The sequence below is a fragment of the Echeneis naucrates genome, chromosome 9 (assembly GCF_900963305.1).
Source record: "Echeneis naucrates chromosome 9, fEcheNa1.1, whole genome shotgun sequence".
Lineage (NCBI taxonomy): Eukaryota > Metazoa > Chordata > Actinopteri > Carangiformes > Echeneidae > Echeneis > Echeneis naucrates.
The window spans coordinates 13,056,869-13,084,591 of NC_042519.1; the positions used below are offsets into that span (position 1 = coordinate 13,056,869).

Below are 27,723 nucleotides of genomic sequence, written 5' to 3' on the forward strand. Positions count from 1 at the left end.
ATGTTGTCTTTTTATGACCAGGGCGCACCCCGGACTCTAATTACCAGCTTGTGGTTTATTATCAGGCCGATGAAGATGTAAAGCGAGATAAAAGTTTTATTTTGTCAATGGTTAAGATGCGCTCGGTTGATCTGGAGCAGTAAATGCCGGTCTTAGCTACACCCAGAAAACCACACGGGGCGGATGTGTCGCGCTGTCCTGACGCAGCCCTGTGACCGTCGGGCTGGTCTGGTCCCGTCACAACATCAACAGGGCGTTTCAGGCGGCGCTCACACTTAGTAGCGCTGGATTTGGTCCACCCTGAATGGGGCAGCAGTTCTTCTTCGATGCAGGTTGGTAAAATGCAAACTGCCGTGGAGACTACACTCGCCCTGCATCGCTTGTGTGCCATTTATTCATCTCGTGTGCTCTTTATTTAGCATCTCTGTTAGCATGTCGGTCTTTTAGCTAGCGAGCTGCCGCAGACAGGCGGCCGATGGCGAGCGACTGGTCCGGCAGGTGCAGCGATCACCGGCCTCGGCTGCACCTGCTGCTTTATCTAACAGTAGCTTACAGCGATTACATGGCATTCCCATTCACTGTGTTATGACTGCGGCTTATCAAGTTTTATTGATTTATTTATATATTATTTTGAACGGTGGTTTGTGGAGGCTGGCAGCCGTGGGAGGGGACTGTGGCCCGGCTGCCATCTGTCCTGTGTGAGCCGGCCTGCTCTAAATGTCTCTGGTTCAAGGTCTGACCCAGAGCAACACCTTAGCTGCTGCCTCTAACTGACTGTACCTGTATGCCAGGAAAAGGGTCTGCCTAAGAATTTAGGTTAGCTTTTCCATACAATTTCCATTATACCAGAAACACAAGCGTCTCTCTGTTGCACGAATCTGTTTCTGCATTTAGGGTTTTCTTTTGTTTGTGTCTTTGCTTTTTCTTAAGCTTCTTCTAAAGAATTACAGAATATGATCTGGCAATACTGATTTGGAGCTTTAAATACATTTTACATCATCATCAGCATCATCATTAATGACTCATCTTATCTCAAACCACAAGTACCTCTGTCTTCTTTGTATGAACAAATGTAAAACTCTTGGAGACCTATGGAAATAACAATCCAATATATTGCTGCTATGATCTGTCATGACACTTTTTTGTTTAATCAGTGTTTGGTGTTATTTTAAAAATGGTTCATAACCATTGATGTTTCATATGATGCAGCTCAGTAATTGAAGTGTGTTTTGAAACATTGTGTGTAGATAAACTTGTCCAAAGGTCTTTTGCAATGTGAGATCTGTCTGGATTTTGGGTAGCCCCTTTGTTTTCTGTAATATCAGTCAGGAGATACTCTGTATGTAATAGTTGTTCTGTCCCGAAGTCAACATGAACCATCTGTTTGCAGCTGCAGCTTGCATTTGCACATTTAGCAAAAAGTTTACTTGCTATACATAGTTTAAAAGTGCCCGTATGTTTGCCACTTTTTTGTCATGAAGGTCTTTTTTCTTTTGCAGACGACATGAAATATTGATTTGGTAAAAATGAACAAGCCGAAAATGGCAACAGAGAAAGGGTAAGTTTCACTGTTCCTCAGCAAACAGATTAAAATACACACATAAATATGCTGTAATTCTGTGTTTCTCTGTGAAAGCTGCTCTGTCGTCACCATCTGCTCCCACTTTCTGTCTCTCTGCTTACCTTTACCCTCTCTGAGATGAATCTGTACGTTTACACACACGCATGATAGAGATAGCAGGAGTATGTGTGTGCAACAGAGCAGTGTGTGCAGACAATAAGATGGCCTTAGTAGATACAACCATAAGTATGTATATGCCATTACCATTACAAAATAACAACACAGTTTATTTAATGAATGCAGAGTCAGTATATGTGGAGAAATGCGTTGGTCTATTTATTGTTGTGAAGTTTCAGTATTTGTACTCACTAATGCAGTGTATTTATTTAGGCTGCATGTCTCCCTCTATGTTTTCCTTTCTTCTTTCTTTCATCACTTGTTTCATAAGTCTTTCAATTTTGCGACTTTTTTCTTTTTCTTTTTCCAGCACACATACTTTCCCTCTGCCTCCCTGTATCTGTCTTTATAAGGACATATGAGAAACTCAGCTCTACTGGGTACAATCACAGAGTTTTGATTCTCTGGCTCCCATGTTCACTGTTGCTGTACCAGCAGCTGACCTATAACCTTGTGTTTCCATCTGAGCACCGCTGAGCTAAGATCTTGAATAGAGGATGGATTATTATTCCGGGAATAGTGAAGGAATAGGAGGATGTCCCAACAGCCAATTTTATTAAAATGAATTGAATTGAGGTTTTAAGAAACTTTTTCTAACATGCCTTGCCAATTTGTAATAGTTTTAGCACTGGTTATGTTGCAAACATTGTCAATTTTGTTGGTTAGACTTATTTTGACTCATGGTGGGTCTATTAAAGAATATATAGGACCATCGGTTTATGCTTTCAGTCCACCGTGCAGTACATAAATCACAGTCCCATTTGGGACTCTGGGTTAGGGCTTGAGGCAATTTGTTGACACAAAGTGGCAAAGTTATTGTGACTTTGAATTTTTGTCCTAATTGTTTGACACATAGTTTATATATTATAGCACCCACTCATTGTGCTTCTAAATGTTGTTTCATTCTAATAATGATCTCTTCAGATTGGCTTCAACATGCAATTCTGTTTGAATTAATTGAAACTTACTGTATGCAGTCCAGCCATATACTGGCTAGGTTTTGAATCTTCTTTACTTATATGTTTACTAATTGCCTGTACAGGTGTTACATACAGTAGTGTAATTTTGTGTGTGCTTGTGTTTGTGTACATGCTCATGTCCAGTGTTCCCAGTAACTCCAGGGTACTGATGCTCCTGGGCCAACTAGAGAGGATGAATGGAGAGGCCATGGTGAAGGACGTCGAAACAGCACGACAGGTCACTGCAAAGATACTTCATCTCATACAGACACAGGGTGAGAAAATGCATACTAGCTTCATCCCTTGGTATTTTCCTTTAGTGAAGTTCATTGCTGGAAAGATGGATGCATTGATAGAGACAAAAGTAAAAAAAAAAAAAAAAAAATTGCAATAGATAGCTAATATTCTTCATGCTGCACATCAGTTTCATGTAAATTTTTTTGGGACAATATTAAATAGCATAAGCCATATAGATACAATAAAACGCATAAGTAGTGACTTTGATGTGTAATTTTGCTTTGTAATGTCTGATGCAAATATTCAGATGCTTAGTTTGAGTTGACCCATTCTTTTAAAACTTGGTCACTCCAGCTTCCGCGTGAATAGAATGTCAACATGTTCATAGACTGATACAGTGTCTTCTGATGTAGTCTTACTGATTACTGTTTTGCAAGGAGGTGCAGATAAGAAGATTTCATAGTAGAGGAGCAAGGCGTTGCATTGTTCTGTAGAACAGACTGAAACATGAGGGCTGTTTTACATTGTGAAGACACCACTTTTATAGACAAAATGATTAAGCAAACAATTGAATAACCAATCAAAAGAGACAAAATAATTGATGGTGAAAAGGTTTTTACCTACCTTCAATTAATCAAGAACAATTAGATTTTTTCTTCAAATGAAACATGTGAATGTTAAGCCACAAACTTAGTATTTTTGTTTTTGCCCCATAGATAGTAGTTTTCAGTCAATGACCTGTGTTAATTTGCCCTTTGAAGAATTTTACTGAGTAGATGATGATGATTTTGAACCTGCTTTGGACTTACCTGATACTTTTCTGATTTGTCTCTCCTCCACCATATTTATAACTTCTTCCTTCAGAGTAAACTTTCACTTAATCATGACTTGGATGGGTGTAGTGGAAAGGCTTCTGTCTGAGACCATGTCACTCATGATATCAGCTGCTCCACTTTCATCTATAGCCAGGCGATCTGTCACACCAAGCAGCCTCAACTTGAAATGTGTACGAGTGAGATAGTAGTTAGGGGGAAGCGGGAGTTTGTGACCCTGCCCGTTGTAACTATACACCCCACAGGACTTTGCTGTACTCTGTCTCAGGTTCAAAATTTTAGGAGCATAGTGTGAAGTCAAGTGATACCATGCGAAAGAACAAGAATGAGCTGAAGAATGGAAAGTCAGGATTTGTTATTGTTTAGCCATAAATTTATATAGCGTATTTATATAGCTTTTGTTGAATTACTTCACTGAGCAGAAGAGTTTTGGTTTGGTTTAGTGGAGAATGAATGCAGAAGAGACAGATCTCTCTTCCTCTCATTTGCAGCCAGAAATTCAGTGTCTGTTGTCTGTTGTCATTTGAGAATTAGGCAGCTCCCCCACCTCACTGCTGAGTAAGAAAGAGGTGTGGGGTTCAAGAGAAAGAGGAGAGGACGCATGAGGAGACGTATCCTCTGCAGTTGTCAGTTCTCTATAGGAGAAGTCAGTGGAAGAGTTTTTTTTTGTAACGTTCAGGGGGAGCTGCAGATTTCAGAGCTCTTAGTGTTCTGCTTATAAGTTTTGTGTTTTGGGTTAGTAGTACGAGAACAGCAGGATTGTTCTCTTAAGTTTACTTCTAGCTTCAGGAGGACACAGATACTACTCTATATATATCTATATATATATATATATATACTATACTCTTGAGGATCAAATTATTAAGTGTACACATGTACTGTAAATGTTAAGGATTGCAGATTCAGTGATCGTCAAAGTTACTGGAAAAACAGGTCGTCATTTTGCCCAAGGTTTTGATGAACTCTTTGGTCCGAGCCTTTTAGGGAATGGATTACTGCTATATGAGGAGTTATGGTGACTCTATGGTATCACCAGACCCAACAGGTATGGTAAAGATTGGTGAATATTAAAAGTAATTAATAACTCAAATATTTTCATAGTTTGACAAAAACAACATTTAATCTTATGCTCCTTAAATCCCCAAGGTAAAACATCATTATTGACTGTGCCATGGTCTCAATGGTCTTTTGTGTGATTAATAATATTAATTATTAATATTTGAAGTATATTACTTCAGTTGAGTCAGGCAAAGATGAGGAGTGAGATTAGAACAACCAAACTGACTTCAACACTTAATGTATAGTACTTAAAACTGTAAGTTCTGGCTGACTAATAAATGAAATCACTAGAAAGGAGTTTTATTCAAGGGTAACATTTACTGGTCATTCAGCAGCTCAATGTTAGCTTAGTCATAGTAAATTTGTTATTTATTTTCTCTATGGGTAACGCCTTGCAGTTTTGTTTTCGAGGATTGGTGTTGAAATGCTATTTTGTTTTGAAGAGCTTTAAAAAGTCTGGCATGACAGAAATGTTTCAGAGGTCAGCACTCTCCAGGGCTTTGGAATGTGTCTTCACATGCCCAGATATAAGCATAGGTTTGCAAGTGTTAGAAGTGAGTTTGTAGGAATCATATTTATCTATGATCAACTTCAATCTTTGCCAAGGTTCATTTAATACATTTTTAGAAGGAAGGAAGATGTATCAGTTTTCTCTTCCTCCATTTACTGTGTTAATGGATGGAGAGTTTGCATTGACCTGAGGACAGAACAGTTCAACTCACTGTCCGTTTCAAAGACGCAAGAGAAGTCAGTTCCAAAATTACATTCCAAAAAAGGATATTATTATTATTATTATTATTATTATTATTTTCTAATAGGAAGAGTAAACCACTCATTTGTGCAGAGGCTAATATTTAACAGACATACATTGGCAATGTGCTTTAAATATACAGTATTTGTTTTTTGAGAAATGCAGCAGAATCTTTGTAACTACATGTAACCCAGGACAGTGGACTTCAAATGGTCTGCCCCTTTCTGTAGAGTAACTCTGTGACATTGCAACTTGCCTCTCACAGCCCACCTACACAATGCTTTCCTTTGAATAACAGTCCCTTTCTTTGCTTGTGTGAGAAACTCCTTAGCTGCACTGCACAAATGCAGCATTTTTTTTTAATCATCTTCCTGATGATTTGATTTGGTTTGTTTTACAGAAAAGAGTGGGAAAGAGGTGATGTCTAAAGGCTCTAGTGGCATGGAGGTCATCCTCTCTTCACTTGAGGTGAGTTCACCCATCACAACAACATTATGGTAAAAAACTAAGCTTACTAAATATATTTTCACTGTCTAACATGGCATGAATAGCCAATGTTTTTAGGAATTTCAAGTCACTTGTGAAAATATTGGTTTTTGTTTCATAGCATTATCATTTAAATTATCAGTGTTTGTGTTCACTGCTTGCGATATCTTATTGATCAAATTGATAGTTACAATTGGCCTGAATATTAGGCCCTATTTTCTCTGCAAAGGACAGAGATTTATTGGTGTATCAGTGTCAGATATACTTTATTGATTCCCTGAGGGAAATTCTGCAGTTTAGTACCTTATCTTTTAATAATTAAGGAAATGTGAAGTCTGTTGGGTCAGTGGGGATGAAAAATTTTCTATATCTTTCCGTCCTGCATCGTAGATGGACTGTCCACTGTTGTGGTTTCTCTGATCCACTTGGATGTCATTAAGTGGATCGTCAGATTACTTTAAGATAGTTTCTCCCTTCCTCTGGGTGCATCGCTCAACCACAGCCCCCAGTGAGTCTAAGCTGGCTTCAGACTGCAGACTGCAACATAGAATGGTATACCTGTCACCATGGACTGGTAGAACATCTGAAAAAGGAGGCTCTGCCCCTTTCTGTAGAGTGACTCTATGTTAAAGGACCAGTCCAACTTGGTTTACCAGCTGTAATCCCAGATAAGTGAGCGTTGCCACCACCTTGATGTCCACTCCATGAATGTTCACTAGCTGAAGAGTGGGTTTGGGCTTTCAGATCCACTATCATTTCCTTTAGCTTTGAGATTAGGTAGGAGGTAGTTTTTTATCATCTGAGTATTTCTGTATGTGGCAAGGCCTAAGAGTTGTAAATGAAGTGTGCTGTATACAGCGTGAACAGGAATGCAGTCAGAACAGTCCCTTTGGAGCCCCCATGCTGCTCAATACTGTCCCAGAGATGTATCTACTCACTCATCAGTGTATTTGATTTGGGATTAGGCTGCAAACCTTGAATCAGTCACATTAAATTGGACTGCATTTGAGGCAAAGAAGAATTTATTCTGAAATTTGGTATAAAGTAGATACAAAGTTAACATCTGTACTGTTTGTGGCTTGACAGAGCACCCAGGATGTCCAGACCACCCTGAACATCCTGTATATTCTCAGTGAGCTGCTGACTGTGGGTGAGCTGAGTTTTGATGAGCTATTAAAAACATTCATGCCATTTCTTTTACATTTATTTGGGGTTACATGACGGTGAGACATAGAAAACATATTCTAAAGGCATAAAAAGCCACTCAGAAAATAGATGAGTACTTTACCTGGTAAGAAAATTAATTTTTTATTGTTTGTTTGTTTTTATATGTCTTAGGCAGAGGTCGCAGGGTGGGAGTATTTGTGTCCAAAGGAGGAACAGGAATATTATTCCAGATATTGATCACTGCAAGTAAAGAGTTGCCTCCCAGCGAGGAACTCATGCTGCAACTTCATTCACTGCTAGCTAAAGTTGGCCCTAAAGGTATGCATAATGCTACATCTTAAGTTTCTCCTCATTTGACATTGTAATATGCCCAAAATGTCATTTCACTGATATCAGGTCAGGTCTTATTGTCCTGTCAAAGGTACCCTTAATACATAATTACATACATTGAGCCTTGAAGTCTTAAAAACATTGTTATCACTCCTTGATGCTGAAAAAGATGGGAGAGAGAAACAGTTATGTGTTGCATACTGACATTGCAGCCTCTGTGTTTAGACAGAAAGTTTGGTGTGAAGGCGCGTTTGAGTGGAGCTCTGAACGTCACAGTTAACTTGATGAAACAGAATCTACAGAATACGAAATTGCTTCTGCCCTGCCTGCAGGTTCTCAGGGTTTACTCCACTAATTGTGAGTGACTTTAAACTTGCATTTCTCAAAATGTCAGACTAGTCCTTGTCCTTGTTGACTACCTTGAAATAAGAACAAAACTCAGTGTTTCCTCTAGGATTTTTTTCAGCAGCGGGGGCAGGTTTTCCAGGGATGCTGGGAAGCTGTGGTGGCGTAAACAAATGACTGCATATTTAACCTTTACAACCTATTTATTGGCTGGCCAGTTGAAATTTGCTTTTTCCCTTATAACTTATACATCTTAGTCATATACAATGTCAGATAAAGGCTGAATGGAAAAAAAAATTAAAATAAATAAAACAATAAAATTAAATGAATAAAAATAATAAATAATAATCTCTTTAACAGCTAGATCGGACTGTAGACTCAGTGGCAAAGTTAGCACCCAGACTCAGAACACTGAATTTTTCTTGGCTTTTTATAGAATAGCTCTGAGGCTCTGTTCTAGGGAAATTCTCGCAGCGGTGGCCCGTCAATGCTTAGCAGCAAACATGCCGCAAGGTGATCCCCCTGCAGCCTGTTTCTCAAGTCAGTCTTCACCTGCAAATAGAAACAATAATGAGATTGTTTCTCTCATTTTCCTACACCCTAATCATTTTAAAATTGTTCGCAGTTTGTGTCTGATGATATATTATTAAATGATAATTATCTAATGTGATTGCATTAAAAAATTGAGTCACGTTAGATCATTTGTGCTCACATCACATCTGATTGTGTGAACATTAAAGCACAATGTTTTACCTAACCATCATTTATGAGTCAGTAAAAGGCTAATGATACCTGACTAGCTTCATCTTCATCCGTTGTCTTTCTCTTGTTAGAGAAATATTTGAAGAAGCTCATCTGAAAATGCAGTCAGCGGTTAATACATCATGGCGTGTACATATTAGCTTAATGCTATCAATTAGTTTACCCACGTTAGCCTCACTAAGTTGGCACTGGGCCCAATAAACTGAAGCCACCGGTGTGTTACGTAACATTAGTGGCCCGCCACTCCTAAATGAATGTAGAGGAAACACTGAAACTGATAAAAAATTTTGTAAATATCCTGATACTGGAACTGTCTCTGTCGACTCACTTCTGATATCTTGCCATGCATGTTTGTTGATGTATAGCTGTGAATGCTATTTCTTTGGGCAAGAATGGAGTGGTGGAGCTCATGTTCAAGATTACTGCACCGTACAGCAAGAAAAACACCAGCCTACTCAAGTGAGTGTTAATCTGTGCCATCACCCTTACTTCTTTCAAATCAAATTAAATCCAATTAATTTATATAGCACCAAATCATAACAGAGTTACATCAAGGCACTTTACATACAAAGCAAGTCTAGACCAAACTCTTTCTGAATTAGAAGTAAGAGACCCAACATATCCCTCCATGGGCGAGCACTTGGCAAGAGTAGCAAGGAGAATCTTCCTTTAAGAGGCAGAACCAGGCTCAGGTCGACATGTAAAGGGAATAATGCCTGGTACCACTAAATGTGCATTGGTAAATATTAGCAGTAAGTAAAATTATAAAGTGATAATGGAAGTATTTCAGGCTTTCAGACATGCTTTTCTAACATCTGCTATGACATAGCTGATATTTGTTTAGACCACGTAACCCAACCCGACCCTTATTTCTAAACCAACAGGGTAGCCCTGGACGCACTTGGAGCCCTGCTCAAATCCAGTGAGTAATTTATGGGCGTTGACTTCTTAATGGACTTTATTTGTCCATCACTGTTCTAAAGCAAAAACCATAATTTGTACTTTGTACTTAGCATGGGTTTCAAGATTTTCAACAGCTTCCTTCACCTCCCCCCACAGAAACTAATGCTCGCCGTGCAGTGGATGGCAAACATGTACCTGTCTTGCTTGCGCTCTACCTGGATTGGCATCGCAATGACAACCGACATCGGCATATGCTGATTCGCAAAGGGTTGCTAGTCTGCCTCAGAAACATCACCAACCTCAAACTTGGAAGGAAGGCATTCATAGAGGCTGATGGCATGAGGATCCTCTACAACTCATCCACTGTGAGTGAAAGTATGAGTACGAATGGATAGCAATTTAAGCATGCAAACATACTAAGAACTGTGCACACACTGGGTCTCAGCTAGTCTCTACTTTCTATGTGGCTTTCATTTCTAGGAGTGTCTCCCAGTGCGGACCCTGGATCCTCTTGTCAACACTTCAAGTCTCATCATGAGGAAGTGTTTTCCCAAGAACCGTCTTCCTCTGCCCACCATCAAATCAGCCTTCCACTACCAGCTACCACACATACCTGCTGTAGGACCTGTGGCACAGTTATACAGTCAGCCTCCTGGAGGTGAGAGCACATACAGTCACACAGAGAGACACACATAACTACTTCACAACCTGTGTCCCAGCTTATTGCGGTATCTGCACATGTCTACCATTGACTATTATGCCACACAGACACTTAATGCAGCCATCACTCCCAGATTGAATTCTTTATATCATAAAGACACACACACAATGCTTGTATCCCTGGGCCGACTAAATGGTTAATGGCAACATTCATGACACTACTGCACACAATGTGCCTTACAGGAAGAACAAGGCATCAACTCAGCAACAAGCCCTTAAAGAAGGGTAAGACATGTAAAACATGACTCTGACTCCATCCTCCAATTTCATAGTCTCACTCACTGCTGCTTTCTCATTCACCTCGTGTCATACTCTAATTTCACTAAACTAACATGACATGTGACAAAGATTTAATTAAGATGCCTAGTGATTATTATTTAGTGCTTCTTTTCTCAATAGTAGATGCCATATGCTTGCACAGTATTCTACTAATTTGTTCCTCCAAATGATCCTGTCCCTTTCCACCTCTGCCAGTCTAGTCTAAAGTGAAAAAATATTTTATTAGAAGCTTCTTCTTTATCTTAGTGTTGAATTTGCTTGGTTATGTTGGTGTCTACACATTTTAGTTACTTATTTCTCTTTCTGTTTTGCAGAGTGAAAAATCAAACACTATCAAATATACACCAGTAGTGTATAGCCAATAGTTCTCTAAACCTTAGTACAAAGCTCATATATTCATAACATGACTCATATGCAGAGACTTACCAATGAAGAACGTTGTAAAATGGGTGATAGACTTGTCAGTGAGACCAGTAGCACAATGTTTTGGAAGAAATATGCTCAGTATTCCTTATTTCGTTAAATTCTTTCACTCATCTCTTGATCATGCCTGCACACATCAGTTTGTTAACATTTTCATTTTTTCTGTGAAAACAGTAAACCAAAGTTATCTGAGTCTGCAGATGTTATATATTAGCAGACTTTGATGGGGAAAAGGGAATATATCAGATGAATCAATTTTCAGGAAGGCACCAAACAACTTGTGTTGCTGTGTGTGTGTGTGTTGTACCCAGTGGATGATGTCGTAGATGAAAGTGATGATAACGAGGAGACAGAGGGCGACACAGAGAACGATACTGAGAATGAAGAAGATGAGAAAGATCGTTGCACTGCGGTAATCACAAATCAAACACACAACATATTTCACAGGACAGTATCATCTGTTACACTTAGTGCCCAAAATGTCTCTTCCCCTTACAGTGGCACTGAAGGGACAGCACAGAGTGTATCCTTGAGTGCATTGCACTACTTTATTACTCTAATTAAACCTCTCAAACTAGCTAAAGTTGTTAACATGACTTTTGATCATAAAGAGATAATTCAATTAGGACCGCTGCATTTTTATAAACTGGTTATTATCATGTTCACGTGACTCACAAAATGATATTCAGTCCCCTCAGATTATGTCATTTGAGAACAGAATGTCTTGCAAATTTGTCAAAATTGTTTTTAGACCTGATATCAATACATTGTCAAATATGCAACTGCAACTTTTAAATTAACTCAAAATTACATGCAGGAGTATATGTAAGGACGTAAATGTCTGTCTGAATCAGTTAGGCTGGCCATTAAGTGAACTCAACCCTGCCATCTCCCCAGTATAAAGTCAGTGTAATGTCAGATCAGATTAATGCCTGGAAAATTCACAGCAAGAGGGGGCATGTTGTTGATGCTGCCATTCTACCTCCTGCATGCACTACCCAGGTGTCACACCTCCCCTAAAACAAACAGTGTCTCCAGCAGGTGAGAGTAAATCTGACACAGATAATCTCCCGTTGTGTGATGCATGTGTGAAAGGGCAACTCCCAATCATGGCCGGAGAATTTATTTGTATAAATTCATGAGAAAAGGGCTGTTGTCAAATATGTCAGCAATGTCTGACATGTATTTATGATTACTGATTTGAATTAGTAATCAATGTTCTGCCCTTATAGAGGGTTGAATAAATACATCTGCACTGTACATTTAGATTTAGCTCTTCTTGTGTCCTGTCAACTAGAATGATGATATAGAGACTGACCTAAACAAGCTGCATCCCAAAAAGAGCCCTGGCCGTCCGTATGAGGAGTTAAGAGTCTATGAGAGGTTCTTTGTGGAGCTTTCTGAAGACTTTCAGGTGAGTGTATATATTAAAGAAAATTTACTAAAACATACATCAAAACATGGATTTATTCAAGATTAGTAAAGTCTGTTGGTCTGTTAATATTATGTGCCAGTTTCCTTTTTTATTGGGAATTTTTCCTAGCATATTGGCACAACATTAACATTCAGCATATCTGCAACACTGTCATTCAGGGGAAAAAAAAAAAACAAAACAAAAAACCAACTGTATCTTGTTCTTGCAGGGATATAACTTTGAATGCTCAAAGACTGCTTCTGCCACATCATCATCATCCCTCTCCTCATCATCAGCCCCAAGCCGACCCACTCGACCAATCATAGTGCCCACAGCTCAAGCCCTGTCCCCAAAGCACGTCCCCATACTGAGTTCTCAGGAGGATGGCAACCCTACCAAAGAACAACAAGCTCAGCCGTCTCCCTCTGCCCATGCTCTAACAACTCTCGAACTGGATGCCATCCACCTCACCAAAGACCAAGACAAAACAGAGGTGGCCAACATTCCTTCCCCAGATGGATATGCGACTTTGTCCTCTCTTACAAGGCCTTCATCTCAAGGACAGAGTATAGAGCAGGAACTTGCACATGTGCTGGAGTCTGTCTCTCTAGAAGAAGCAGGAGCTCTGAATTCAGAAGAAGGAGCAAAGGGAGTGAAAGAAGAAGGATCTCCAGTTAATGCCACGCGACACATCCAGTCTCCCTTGCTTTTGGGAGGTATCGCCTCACGCCGTGTGGGAGGTGGAGGCAGTAACTGGGGTTCAGATTGTGGTTCAGAGGGTCCTGAGGATGAAGGAGGGGAAGGAGCAGTTCTGGAGGTGCCAGACACAGCACTGCTACTTTCACTCCATGACCCTGACCTTTATGTGGAGATGGTGAAGGGAACGCACTCTGTACCTCAGTATGCAGAAGTGGCTTATCCAGATTACTTTGGCCATGTAGCCCCAACATTTAGGGAACCCCTTCTAGAAAGACTTTATGGTGTACAGAGGTAAGACATTTTTAAGAAATTTTTGGTTATAAAAAATATTTTAGCATGAAATTAAAGGTACCACCCACCAGGTTTTGTATTGAGAATATTCTGTAAGATCATTGACTTGCAGCGATTTTAAATCCTAACTAGCTCCAGATATTTGAAATTTTGAAATTTCTGCATTGCATTCCTAATTGGCTTTTCAGATTGTACAATACAGTTTACTACAGGATTGGTGTTAGACATTTCTTAGTGCTTTATGCATCTATACTCAACACAATGGATAAAAATATCATCCCTTATTAAGAATGAGTTTGTTTTTGGGTCAAACTCTGCAGGTCTAAGATATTCCAAGACATTGAAAGGTTGATTCATCCTAATGATATCCTGGATAAAGTTGTTTACGACCTGGACATTCCAAGGTGAGTTCCTGTGACTGAGTCTGCTGAGTCTGAGTATAACAGCTATAATTAGTGGTTTTGCTGATAATGTTGAAACTGTGACATTCATAAAGCTGACTTGTTGCATTGATTTCTCATTTCAGCTGTCCTGTGATTGAAGATGATGGTGAATCACTGAAGTTCAACTCTCAATTTGAGTCTGGAAACCTCAGGAAGGCAGTTCAAGTTAGAAAGTAAGTGTTTACTACACAGTCAGCTTCAGGGGAAAAGTATGCCTACTTTGATTAAGTACAAAATACAGTTAGGCCCACACATATTTGGAAAGTGCCACCACATTGGATTTGAAATGAAACAACTGCAAACAAACAATTTTCAAGTGCAGACCTTCAGGTTTAATTCAAGGGGTTGAACAAAAATATCCGATGAAACATTTAGGAATTGCAACCATTTTTATACAAAGTGTCCTCGTTTTAGGGGCTCAAAAGTAATGGGACAAATGAATATTACCATACATATTCATTTTTAATACTTTGTTGAGAATCCTTTGCCAGGCCATTACTGCAGCTGTCTTCAGTTGTTGCTTGTTTGTGGGTCTTTCTGCCTTAAGTTTTGTCTTAAGCAAGTGAAATGTGTGTTCAATCGGGTTGAGTTCTGGTGATTGACTAGGCCATTGTAGAATATTCCACTTCTTTGTCTTAAAAAAAACTCCCGGGTTGCTTTCACAGTATGCTTTGGGTCATTGTCCATCTGTACTGTGAAGCGCTGTCCAATCACGTTTGGTGCATTTGGCTGAATCTGAGCAGAAATTATATCCCTATACGCCTCAGAATACATCCAACTGCTTCTGTCTTCTGTCACATCATCAATAAACAATAGTGACCCAGTGCCATTAAAGCCATGCATGCCCATGCCATCACACTGCCTCTGCCATGTTTTACAGAAGATGTGGTGTGCTTTGGATCATGAGCTGTTCCAAGCCTTCTCCATACTTTCTTCTTTCCATCATTCTGGTACAGGTTGATCTTAGTTTCATCTGCCCAAAGAATGCTGTTCCAGAACTGGGCTGGCTTCTTCAGATGTTTAATGTCAAAGTCTAATCTGGCCTGTCTAATTTTGAGGCTGACTGGCTAATAGTTTGCACCTTGTGGTGAACCCTCTGTATTTGCTGTCATGAAGACTTAGACACTGATACACCTACTTCCTGGAGACTTTTCTTCCCTTGGGTGGAAGGGATTTTTCTTCACCATGGAAACGATCCTGCAATCAACCACCACTGTTGTCTTCCATTGAATTTCCAAGCTCACTCTTCTTTCAAGTGCACTCTTCTTTTTCTCAGAATGTACCAAACTGCTAATTTGGCCACATTTCTGCTATCTCTCTGATGGATCTTTTTTCTTTTTTCAGCCAAAGTGGGTTCTCCCCAAACAACGGCCGTCAGCCATATAGCTTATTACTTCATTAAGTCCAGCCGGCTACTTTATTGGCAATAATTTCATATATATAGACACATACATTTTTGATTATAATAATAATAAAAAAAAATGTTTTTCTAACAGATTGACAATGCACTTAAGTTCATATTGATTATATAACTGTATCTTGAATGTTTTGGTAAACAGGTCAAATTACAAAACTGTGTCACTGTCCAAATATTTCTGGTCCTATATGTAAATGGCATGTCAGTATTGTTGGGTTGATGATGTTTATGTCTGCATTTGCAGTTTATGTTGTGGTATTTCTTCAGGTATGAGTATGACCTTGTGCTGAATTCAGACATCAACAGTAATCACTACCACCAGTGGTTCTACTTTGAGGTGAGCGGCATGCGTGTTGGAACAACTTACCGCTTAAACATCATCAACTGTGAGAAGTCAAACAGCCAGTTCAACTATGGTGAGATGCACAGCAACACTGGTTAAAAATAGAGTGAAAGCCCCAACAGTTTCCCATGCACTTTATGTTTTTGTAAATATTACATGAAATTAGACTTATACTAGCGTGTCACTGTTGTGACATTTTTTTCTTTGTGTGTATTTTTGTGTGTTTAGGCATGCAGGTGCTGATGTATTCTGTGCAGGAGGCGATCAGTGGCAGGCCTCGCTGGGTGCGAACAGGAACAGACATCTGTTACTACAAGTTTGTACACACAAAGTGCAGTGTACCTGCAAAAGTTATCGCAAAAAAAATGTACACTAGCTACAGTGGCACGGTTACATTACAAGACCACAATTTTAATGGATGAGAATGGAGACAGAAGATAGTATTACGGTACTACTGTACTGCAAAATAAAAAAAAATGTTCCTTTAAATGTAAAGGATGACGTATCTTTTCTCCACACACACAAATACCTAGGCATCATAAAATATGCCTTAATGATGCCTGTGTCATAAGCTGTGTTTTCTATTTGTTTACATTATACGTGCAGACTATTAGAAACATCTTTGACCAAAATTTTCAAGATTTTATGCAATACTTACTTATGAAGTGTTCCTCCTTTTCCACAGGAATCATTTTGCAAGGAGTGCCATCGCAGCTGGTGGTCAGAAAGGAAAGTCCTATTATACACTGACCTTCAGCACAAGCTTCAGCCATAAGGATGATGTCTGCTACTTTGCCTATCATTACCCTTATACATACTCTACTCTTAAGGTAGTATTGCACAGCAACTGTTTGCAGTTTAGAGCTCATTAGGAGGCTCCGTATTTCTGACATTGGCAATTTGACCCCTTCTCTTGACCCTGTTGTAGTTTTGATTGGTTTTCTTCCTGAAAATGTCACTTCTCATAACACTCTCTGTATTCATACAGTAGGCTTAGTAATTTTCTGGTCTCTGGAAATAGTTATATCATCATAATTGCATTCTGTCTTCTGGAGTGACTACAAACAACTGCTGAAATAAACAGTGATAGAGAAGCTCAGTCTGAATCACTTGACATGAAGTGCCCTGAAAAACAACCCATGGAAAAATGCAAATGTATTTTTAGAAGTCCAAGAGGGATTAGGGTTAAATAGAAGTTGGTGATTGTATTAGATTATACCCAGTATGTTTTTCTGTCATTCAATCCTCAGATGCACCTGTCCAAACTGGAGGCTTTGAGGACCCCTCAGATCTACCTGAGGCAGGATGTCCTGTGTGAAACCCTGGGGGGGAACAGCTGCCCACTTCTGACCATCACTGCCATGCCGGAGTCCAACTCCAACGATCACATCTGTCAGTTTAGTAAGTACCTGGGCAGATCTGTGTATGTGCATTTTGTTTTTTTAATTGTAGATCAATGTCAGTGGAGTTTTCATATATTCTGGGGAGACTTGAAAGCAGATATAGCTTCACAAATCACTGTGCAGCTGCCTGGAATCAGTTTGACTAGTCATCAAGGGAACAGTCTATTTTCAAATGTAAAATGAAATGTGGACAGGTCTACAGTTGATTGATAGACTGTATGAGCTGCTTCACATCAATTTTCTTCCGTTTGCAGTCCACTTAGGTTCATTGATTTTGTTTTTGCAGCCATGAAAAACTTTAAATTAAAGAATCTTTTTCTCTTTCTCTTCCTGTTCTGTTTGTTTGCACTGCGCTCTCCCCCTCAGGGAATCGTCCATTGATCTTCCTGTCGGCCAGAGTGCACCCTGGAGAGACCAATGCCAGCTGGGTAATGAAGGGCACGCTGGAGTTCCTGATGGGCACTAGCCCACTGGCAGCCAGCTTGAGAGAGGCCTACATCTTTAAAATAGTCCCCATGCTAAACCCTGATGGAGTTGTAAACGGAAAGTGAGTGAAATTATTCTCGCAATGGAAATAGATTCTCACACATTCACAGCTTCTATGTATACTGTATACACTGAAAATGGATACATCTGCTGAGCCTGGGCCTGCACGGCAGTCACAGCTTTATAGATATTAACACACACAAATTCTTGTCCTGAAGGATTTTCTAGCTGTTGCACTGTTCTCCTTTGGTCTGTATCCCTTCTCCTCTTCTGCCGTTTCCTTTCTGCTGTAGTCATCGTTGTTCTCTGAGCGGAGAGGATTTGAATCGCCAGTGGCAGAACCCCAATCCTGAACTCCATCCTACCATCTACCACACTAAGAGCCTGCTGCAGTACCTTGCACACATACAAAGGGCACCACTGGTATGACCTCTAATTAAATGGGCTTAAATTACTTGTGCAGCATCGGCTTTCAGCATTTGAACATATGGAATATTTTCTAACTTGTTAGTAGTGGTGCCATTTCTCCTGTTCCACTGCATGTCCACAAAATTTCTTTTTGGTAAATCATCACATCCGCTACCATAAACAACTGCATCTCCTGGCCTCTGTGCTACCCTGTGTGTCAGCAGGTTTGTGGTAATGGGATAGTCTTCATATGGGAGATTTGTTTATATTGCATAGGGTGATGACTTCAAGAAATACACAGAGATGAGGGTGGTGTGCTTCCTCTTCAAATGGTCCTCGGTTTAATCTGAGAAGATGCCACACAGTCATTTTAACAACATGGAAGTATACAAATCAATTTGAGGTTTTATAACTGTCCCTCCAGTCCTTACTTGTCTCCTGCTTTGTTTTATGGGCTTATTGTATTGGTCATTTGAGAATCTAAACAAAATTATCTTGAAAACAGAAAGAAGGCCAGTTTTGGTTCGTACCACATTGGTGCAAAAAAAAAGAAAGAAAAAAGAAGTATGATGTCCTAAACACAACTCTTGTCTCTGTTTGCTTCCTTTGTATGTGTGCGTATGTTTCTGTGTGTGCATATGGTTTCACATGTGTGTACGTGTGTCTTCGCTTGGATGAATGTTTACAGGTGTTTTGTGATTACCATGGCCATTCCAGAAAGAAGAATGTGTTTATGTATGGCTGCAGTGTGAAAGAGACAGTCTGGCAGTCAAATATCAGTGCTACATCCAGTGACCTACAGGAGGACCTTGGATACAGGGTGAGAAAAGCTTATATTTACATTTGCACAGGCTGATCTGTGCGTTGAATTGCAATTTATTCTTCTTTGAGGATTTGAGGAACTCAGACCTTTCTCCTTACAAACTAACAGTTATTTAGTTATTAATATTTCCATTCAGAAACATCATAATATGTTGATATGTTATACCTCCTGTTGAGCTTTCCCCCTGACTTGAAATTCTTGTATCTATGCATAACCCTAACCCTAACTAAACCTATTTTATGCACTGTTTCAGTGCCAGCTCTGACATAACAAATATGCTCAAATTAGTTTTCTTTCTAGTAATTTTCGGAGTTAACCTTGGATTTTAGTTGTTCCTCTTTACATTTAGCAATGCTAGAAATGTATTTTTCACCAAGCCAAATGCTAATACAGTGGCTCATTCAATATAGAGTTTCCTAGTGAACATGCAGCCCCAGGCTACAAGACCAAAGCAAACATTTTGGGTTGCAGTCAATCCTGCTTCTTTCCTCCCAAGCAACTGCTCTATCCACAAGTAGCTGTTTGTTGGGCATGGTTATTTTTCCCTTCTATAAACTCTACTTCATTACTGGCCACTGATGCACAAACACACGCACTCATACATTTTCATGTGTTTTCCAGGCACTTCCTAAAATCCTCTCTCAGATCGCCCCGGCCTTCAGCATGGCCAGCTGCAGTTTTGTAGTGGAGCGCTCCAAAGAGTCAACTGCTCGTGTTGTTGTATGGAGAGAGATAGGTGTACAACGCAGCTACACTATGGAGAGCACGCTCTGTGGTTGTGACCAGGGCAAATATAAGGTAAGCATTTATTTTTTTTTTTTAAAGGGTCTGGACAAAAAAAGGCCCGGGAATACTTGATACAATAAGTATACATTTCCAGTTTATTAAATAATATAAATCGACTTGTTTTGTTAATAAATATTTTTTACTTTTACATTGCAAACGTTGTAGGCCCCCTAAATTTGATCTTACACCCAGCATCTAAAATTCATGGTCACCTCTCTTACCTAGGCCTTGCAATAGTTCAGTTTGGCCAAGCCACAGAGTCGTACTTCTTCCAAACTTCTTCAATTTTAAATTTAGAAAAGCCATTTTGCTTTTGGGAAGCTTTCGATGCTGCATAATTTTCTGTTACTGTTCCAATTTCTGTATCTCAACACAGTTTTGTCTTTGGACTTCCTGTCAAGGTGTAATGATGAAAAGAAAGTGGAAATACCTGATCTAAATTTCAAATGTCATACCAAATGGCCTGAATAGTTCTGTCAGTGATATTACAGAAATCAAAAATGATGTTCTCCCTCTCCATTATGAGACATTGGGAGTGTATACTGATGTGAGGAAACGTGTGAATGTGCTTTTTATTGATACATGAGGCTGCAATGTATCAAAATATTAGAAAAATAAAGGGTTGTTTTTATGGTCTACATCTTTTGCTTCCATCCCCCTGTGAGTGAGAGCGTGGTGCTGCTGTAAATCTCCAGAGTCCAGCAGGTGGCGCTGCAGTCTGTTCTTGTCCTGTTCTTCCTCTCAGTCTTTTTAGTCTTCTCTTTTGACCCCTTTACCTCCCTGTTTTCTTTTTCTCCCTCTGTTTTTCATTCCAGTTGCTTTCCTTCCGATTGAACTCTACTAACATCAACATCTAACTTGTCCCACAGCAGGGATGCTGTGTCTGTCTTGGGATGCCAATTTGGCTCCAATTTGCACCCCTGGTTTTTGTGAAAGTATTTATCCAGATGTGCAGGAACTAATGTTACTGAACTGTGGCTGCATGTCTTTAAAGCTAAGCCAAGTTTAGATGTTGCTAGCTTTGCTCCGGGGAAAAGGAAACATTAAAGTTTTTTTGGTTGAGTAGTGGGTTAGCTCTGTGTGTATGTGAGTATGTCCTTGCACACATCTTGTTGTGTGTGACCAGACTTTCTTAAGGTTGCAGGTGAGAGTGCATATGCTTTTCAATGTGTGCCACTTGCTTGAAATACATTATCACATTTCTGCATGAAAGATTTGCTCAGTAAGTGCTTTCCAGCATTGAAAAGACAGGCATTTGAAGATGGAAAGGTTCAAGAGCAGTGACAAAAAAGAAACAACAATCATATTAAACTTCCATTAGACCTATGAAATTAATTTTCTTTTATTTAGCTGTATCTTAGAAGTACATCTGTGATGTTTATGTTTTTCTTTTGTTTCTTCTGGATCTTTGATGTGTGTGTACATATTCTCTTCAGGGCCTTCAGATAGGCACCAGAGAGCTGGAGGAGATGGGAGCTCAGTTCTGTGTGGCCTTGTTGAGGCTGAAGAGGCTGACAGGGCTCAGAAACCACCAACACCTGCTGGATCTGGAGAGTGACATCATTGGGACACAGTCTAAAGTGGTCAGGTTAGGAATGTGGAGCATGCTGTCACAGACATACCATAATATGCAGTTCATGCATGCAGAGGGAGGCACTTTAATGGGTAAACACATAGCTCACAAACAAACCATTCAGAGATGTGTGTGATTTCATACAAAGGATAAAACTTGATGTGAGAAAATTTTATCTCTCAGCATTGTAACTGCAATATCAGTATTATAAGGCACCCTTCCCAAGATATCTTAGATTTTGGTTCTGTTGCCAAATTTCTACCTGTTAAACAGTACGATGGGCAATGATTTGTTTTCTGTTTTATTGGTACAAAATACCTTCCTTGCTGCCAGACCCATCCCCCCTTGGCATTGATGCTCAGCTGTGTGGCACTTTAGCTTTCCTCTGAAGCACAAAGCGAGAAACAAATGAAGGCCGGGATTTATGAAAAACTGCTATGAACATTTTTGAGATTTTGAGAACACTTATATGTGATGGATACAATGAAAACTCTAGGGCAAGAGGGGAAGTGGTATGAAAATTGTCAGTAGTGCCATTATTTCTCTAAAAGAGATTATAAAACAGCCCCAAGATCTGCCTTTTTTTGCGGGGGGTTGGTGGTGTGGGGGTGAAGTGAGCAGAAAGTGACACAGGATAGTAATGTTTGAGTCAAACACATGTCCTGTATGAACTACTCATCTCACTTAAGAAGTAGAAAACTGTTAACATCTCTGGTCCCATTGTGTTCCCATAGTATCTTTGTTTGACATTTTCCTTGATGATAGAATGACATTTGTCAGAAGTTTTTTTTTTTTGTTGTTGTTTTGTTTTTTTTTTTTACTTACTAAGTTAATCAAGTTAAGTGCTGGAAACATTGGTCTATATAATATTTCCTAACAGCCAACATCCTCTTGTTCCAGTCTGAGGATCTGCATCTGTTTATTTAACTCTGAACTGAATGACTGTGGATGTAGGATAACTGAAGATGTCATACTGTGCTGCGGGAAATTGCCACAGACTTTCCCATTCTTTTCTGAATTAATGGGCTACTATTAAGCAATGCATTGATTTAGATAGTTGATAAATTATTCATTAAGCAAATGAATCTTCAAATAGATTTATGTGTATTGAAATCCAACTTTGAATGCAAGAGGGTAGGTTTAAGTCTTTTGAGTCCTCTGAATTCAAAGATTTAAGAAATGGAATCAAACAATAATCCAGTGCTACTCCTCTTCATCCGAAAAATCATCACACAACTTTATACAATATTTAATTACTTCTTTTTGAATTCTGTGTTCAAAAGTATGAGGTCCACACAGATTAGATTCTACTTCAGTTCACTACCACATATAAATTATTAAACTTGACCAAACCCAAGCTGTGACCATCAAGCTTATTTCACTTTATTTTAAAACATCAGCATTCTTTCCTCCAAAGATTTGTAAAAGCAGTTCATTTGGAAGAATGGCTTTATATTCAAAACCACTTAATGCTCATGTCTCTTTGTCTTTGTGTTTTCCAGTCTCTCTCTTACTAACCTGCTCTTACTCTCATATTGATATTTTCATTTATCATTTATGTGTCTGATCATTAAGGGACTCCAAAAGTGTGTGTGTGTGTTTCTGTGAGTGTCCTTTGGGATTGGTTGCTCATCATGGATTTATGGGTTTATGCGTGGGGCTTGGTATGGTACCACTTACCATTTAATAGGTCATCACAGCAATGATACCAAGGCCACTGGGAGGCATCGGCAAATAACTGGCTGACTTGGACTGCGTAAAAGGGTGGATATGGGCATGGGTGTGTTTTGTGCATGTTTGGAAGGTGGTCAGAAAGAGAGGCTTATCTATAAGGTTTTGGAAATGGAGAGGTTTAAATGTTTACAAGTGGCTCTGCATATTAAGTTGACTGCAGTCGCTAGATTCAGATGTTGTAACCCAAAGACAGGAGAGATTGGGTTTGGTATTGCTATAATGGCCTGTAATGGTTGAGTCACAACCTCATTATTTATTTGGACGGAATGGTGATCGTCAACATCATTGCGGACACACAAACATGATCGCACACGTACACATTTACAGTACATATACTAATGCACAATTTCTTTCTCTTGCACTTACACACTGGGAAACTTGGTGGGAGATCATTGTCTGAGTCCCGTGATCGACTGTCTCCCTGGGATCACATTTCAGACCATTAACACCATTAAAAACCCACTAAAGCCACTAAAACCTCAAAGAACCAGCAACCATTTAACCATTAAGACCCATAGGAAAAAAAGCAGCTACGCAGCTTCAGTCAGAGTACACAAGTTGTTTGTTAGCAGTCTCTTTTATTATGTTTTTTTTTTCTATACATGTTTGTTTATTTATTTATTTATTTTTTTGTTTGCTGAAGGTTGCTGATTCAATATCTGTTATAGTCAATGATTAGAAAATAACTGCGACAGATCTCATTATTCATAAATTCTTAGTCATCTATCAAAAATTTACATTTTATACTTTCAGCTCTTCAAAAATGAAATCAAAGCAAACAAAAAATTGGGCTCTTTCATTTCTAATATTTTGTAAACTAAACAGTTCCCTTAGTAATCTGAAATGATCACTCAGTACTAAGAGAAATTGGCAAAGAAAATGGTATTATGTTACTGTTTATTTAGATAAAGGTGTATATTTCTATGCAAATAGTATATAATTTATTATACTGAATGTCAAAATAATATATCCAGAAATATTCCCACTTTAAAATATTCATAGGCATTGTGCTGGTTTCTTGAAGTTTGAAAACCTGAGCTGATGTGGACTTTTCCTTGTGTTAGTCTCACAGGGACATGCAATTTTCATTTTGTCATCCAGCAGCTGCCCCACTACGTATGTGATGGAGGAGGACGAGCCGTCCTTTCTGGAAGCAATAGACTACAGTGCCGAGAGCAACGATGAAGACGCTGAGCCTGAAAATGAGCACATCAGCGAAGTCCACAAGAATCCCGATCACCTCGATCAGCTGTCTGACTCTGAAACAAATCACAGGGACTAACACTTGAAGTTTTCTCTGTACCTGGCAGTTTGAGCTCATAGCCAGCCAATGCTTGAATTGTTAGCTGATCTCAAATCCAAAAATACATCACTTGTTAAATATCCAGAAGCCACTTTAACTGGTGAATTAGAGCTTAGAGTTGCGCCTGATTGTACAGTCCTGCTCACCATTATTGGCACCCCTTCATTTTTTGCATAACCTGCATAATATCTTCCAAAATAAATGGAAATGTACCTTAACTGTACCTTATAACATCAGGATCTTTTAATTGGAGGTCCAAAGTAATTTAACAATGACAATTTTTTTCATTCAATTTAGATATAATTTCAAAGAAAAAAAAAAAAAAACACCCAGAAAAATAGCTTGTGCAGCAATATTGGCACCCCTCATAAATATTTGGTTGCACATCCTTTGGCAGCGATGACAGCCTCCAAACATTTCTTGTATTCATCTATAAGCTTCTTGCACTTCTCAGGTGGTATTTTCCCCCCACTCTTCCTTTGCAATTTGTTTAGTCAATTATTTCCCTTTTCAACCATTCCTGTGTGCTTTTGGATGTGTTTTGGGTCTTTGTCTGGCTGGAGAATCCATGATCTTCGCCTCAAACCAAGTTTTCTTACACTGGGTAAGACATTTCGCTCTAAAATCTCTTGATTAATTTTCTGATTTCATGATATGGTCAAGGTCTCCAGTACCAGTAGCCCCACAGCATTATGGATCCTCCACCATGCTTGACTGTTGGTGGGGTGTTCTTTTCCTTAAAGGCTTCATTGCGCCATCTGTAAACATACTGTTGGTGTCCATTGCCAAAAATATCTATTTTTGTTTCATCTGTCCATAAAAGATTTTCCCAGAAGGATTGTGGTTTGTCCAGGTTCTCTTTTGCAAAGATCAGTCATTCTTTTTTTTTGTCTTTCTTCAGCAATGGTGTCTTCCTTGGCCTCTGCCCATAAATCCCTGCTTCATTTAGTATGCAGCGTATGGTACTTGTTGAAACAATTACCCCAGACTGTTTCAGGTTGGCCTTCGGGTCTTTAGATGTTTGACGTTTTTTTTTTTTTTGTTTGTTTGTTTGTTTTTTTTCCCCCCACCATTCGCACCAATCCTCAAAGACTTCTGTCATCAATTTTTCTCTTCCCTCCACATCCAAGGGGGTTCTTGCTTGGTAAACCTCTGAATAACATTAAGCACAGCTGAAACAGGGATACCAAGGTCTTTGGAGATGGCCTTATACCCTTTGGAGGTCTTGTTTGCAATTAGTAGCATTTCTGGTGTCCTCAGATAGCTCCTTTGTCTTCACCATTGTGACAACGGGAATAACAGGTGGCTTTTTTAAAACACAAAAATCATCATTCATTGGCGAATTCATGTCACATGGGCACAGGCAGTTTATCACAGGTGAGTCAAATTGGGTTTCCATACTGATATTAAAGCAAAGGGTGCCAATACCAGTGACATAGCACAAGCACTCTATAGAAAAATGTTGTTTCACTTGATTAAGTTTCTTCAGGAGATATTCCACATTATGTACTTAAACTTCATGGGTGCCAGTAATGGTGAGCACGACTGTATATATGCACCAATCTGGTGCTCTTATATGGATTGATTTTTGTTTGCCCACTAGAGGCAACAGCTTTACACCTGAAGGTGCAAAATACTTCTGCTTTTCCCCTTAGATAGGCTTATGTAAGCCTTCAGCAAGGTTTCAATGAATGTTTTCACCTTTTTCTGTCACACTATAACCTTCATGAAGTGTAACCCCTGACCTCAAGACACCGTGTAGCCTCTGAAGTTCACATATAGCTAGCCAGAGAAGCAAACAGCAGACACTGCTGTTCCTTAACTTGAACCCTTGTCCACTTGCTCATTGATCACAGCCGATACACTGAAGCTACCTGATAAAGCTGTGGTTGTTTAATAAAGCCGGTGGCTTCAGTAGGTAGTGTATTACCTATGACACTGTTGATGATTGCAGGAAACTGGATCTGACACTCGACCAGCTGAGAGTTCCAACCAACCTGCCTTAGCTTTTCCTTTCTTCTGTTTTTACAGACTCATCCTGCTGTCTAGCGTCTTACTTTTCCTTCCTTCCCTCCTCCCGTCTCTCCTAGTAGCTATTATTGTGTCACTGGCATGCAGGAATAACCCAACAGCTCTGTATCTTAACTCAGCTGCTGGTGGAACTGGTTCAGATGTGAATAGACTTCAGTTATGAACTCACTCACCGCTCTGTAACCTTTCCTTTTTGGGTCACAGTGTGCATGGTCTGTTAACCCACATGCTGGTTGCCTTGCTATATCCACAAGTGAAACTATTTATGTCACTTAGATGTAGAATGCTCACATCTTTATGAAAACTCACCTTGTACAATACAAAACGCAAAGTATAAACACAAACTACAAACTAACAGGCTTTGGTCTGAGTGTCCTCGTCATGCACAGCTGTAAAGTATTAAGATGGAATATACAACATGCACTGTATGTGTTGTCAGTGTTTGTAATAATAAACGGTATTATAATGTTAGACAAAGCCGTGGTGAACAAGACGCATGAGCTGCTAAGAGCAGAACATCCTTTTGCACTTTGGATGAACACAATTCACACAAAACAGACTGAAACGACCTGAAATAGAACATTACTTTTCAACATCAGTCACCTCATTAATCTTTTGTTTGTTTGTTTTTATGTTCTCAGAGCCCAGCCTAAAGCTGTTGGTAATGTTGCTGTGATGTTTTAAAATATTTTACTGGAATCGACTTTTATTTGTATCCTTTTCACCGCTCTGTGTATACATTTTGTGAATTTGCTTAGGTGAGACCCATGTATAAAAGCAAATGGTGAATTTGTATTGAGAGTGTTAAGTAGTTTGTTGACAATTTAAGGAGATGAGTTTCTGTTTCATTTGTACAGCTAGCGCATGGCTGCTTTCTGTTGTTTTTACTTTGTAATTTATTAATTCTTGTTTCTGGGATGCAACCTGTATTGTATGAGACATTTCAAGTACGAGTACAAGAGTGTGTGTGTGTGTGAGTTTAAAGTTATTCCATTATTCCGCTCTGCTAATGCTCTTGCTGTGTGTTTTTTCTTTCAATTTGATTATCCGCTCTCACTGTCACTCACTCCAATCATTTTCTCCCTCTGTTATTCTCTATAAACCCCTTTTATTCCTCTTTCTTTCTCTCATCTCTACTTCCTTTTCAAATTTTACTCATAAACATCTTAAAAACACAGGGATTTCATTTCTCTGGATGAGTGTGTCTGTGTGTAAAAGGTATTTGTTGTGAAATAATATTGGAACTATATGAGAATCTGTGTTTGTTTGTAGCACTTTATGTCGACAGTGCTGGGCTACTTTTTTTTATTTAGCATCGAACAGGTGGAAATAACAGCTCATTTTCAGTTGATTGTAACACAGAAAATTTGAAGCTCAGAGTGAAGGAAATAAAACGTGAATGTGGTTAAATGTCTCCCCAGCATGTTTCTCTTAACATCAAACTGAAAATTTGTCTTACAGAAAGATGAAATTGCTTCTTGGGAAAATCTCTCTCCCAATTGTGTAAAACAATAACAGATTTTTTTTTCTGAGTTGTGGGCAGAAGAGAGTGATCCTCGGAACCTGGAGGCAACTAT

At 39.3% G+C, this 27,723-nt stretch overlaps 1 protein-coding gene across 5 annotated transcripts; it reads left to right on the forward strand.

Annotated features, from left to right (window-relative positions):
• Nucleotides 1–226: 226 nt before the first annotated feature.
• Nucleotides 227–27,560, forward strand: agtpbp1 (ATP/GTP binding carboxypeptidase 1). Of its 5 annotated transcripts, none has more exons than XM_029510825.1 (26): nt 227–332; nt 1,500–1,558; nt 2,842–2,972; nt 5,978–6,045; nt 7,150–7,213; nt 7,402–7,548; nt 7,786–7,917; nt 9,033–9,126; nt 9,552–9,589; nt 9,727–9,935; nt 10,051–10,228; nt 11,304–11,404; nt 12,290–12,406; nt 12,636–13,396; nt 13,717–13,800; nt 13,923–14,012; nt 15,524–15,672; nt 15,828–15,915; nt 16,285–16,429; nt 16,850–17,000; nt 17,369–17,549; nt 17,782–17,911; nt 18,585–18,716; nt 19,341–19,517; nt 20,942–21,093; nt 23,914–27,560. In XM_029510825.1, the coding sequence occupies exons 2-26, from the start codon at nt 1,527–1,529 to the stop codon at nt 24,092–24,094; spliced, it is 3,732 nt and encodes a 1,243-aa protein (XP_029366685.1). In that variant the 5' UTR covers nt 227–332; nt 1,500–1,526; the 3' UTR covers nt 24,095–27,560. The 5 variants fall into 5 exon arrangements, 4 of the variants coding, with proteins under 4 accessions (XP_029366685.1, XP_029366686.1, XP_029366687.1 ...); XM_029510826.1 differs by having other exon boundaries at nt 23,917–27,560; XM_029510827.1 differs by having other exon boundaries at nt 2,851–2,972.
• Nucleotides 27,561–27,723: the final 163 nt, after the last annotated feature.

What these genes read in the sequence shown, in the direction of transcription:
- agtpbp1 (XM_029510825.1), top strand. Translation starts at nt 1,527, where the DNA reads ATGAACAAGCCGAAAATGGCAACAGAGAAAGG. An exon ending in CGATCACATCTGTCAGTTTA is followed by an intron (nt 17,001 to 17,368) that starts GTAAGTACCTGG and finishes TCTCCCCCTCAG; the next exon opens with GGAATCGTCCATTGATCTTC. An exon ending in GATGGAGTTGTAAACGGAAA is followed by an intron (nt 17,550 to 17,781) that starts GTGAGTGAAATT and finishes TTTCTGCTGTAG; the next exon opens with TCATCGTTGTTCTCTGAGCG.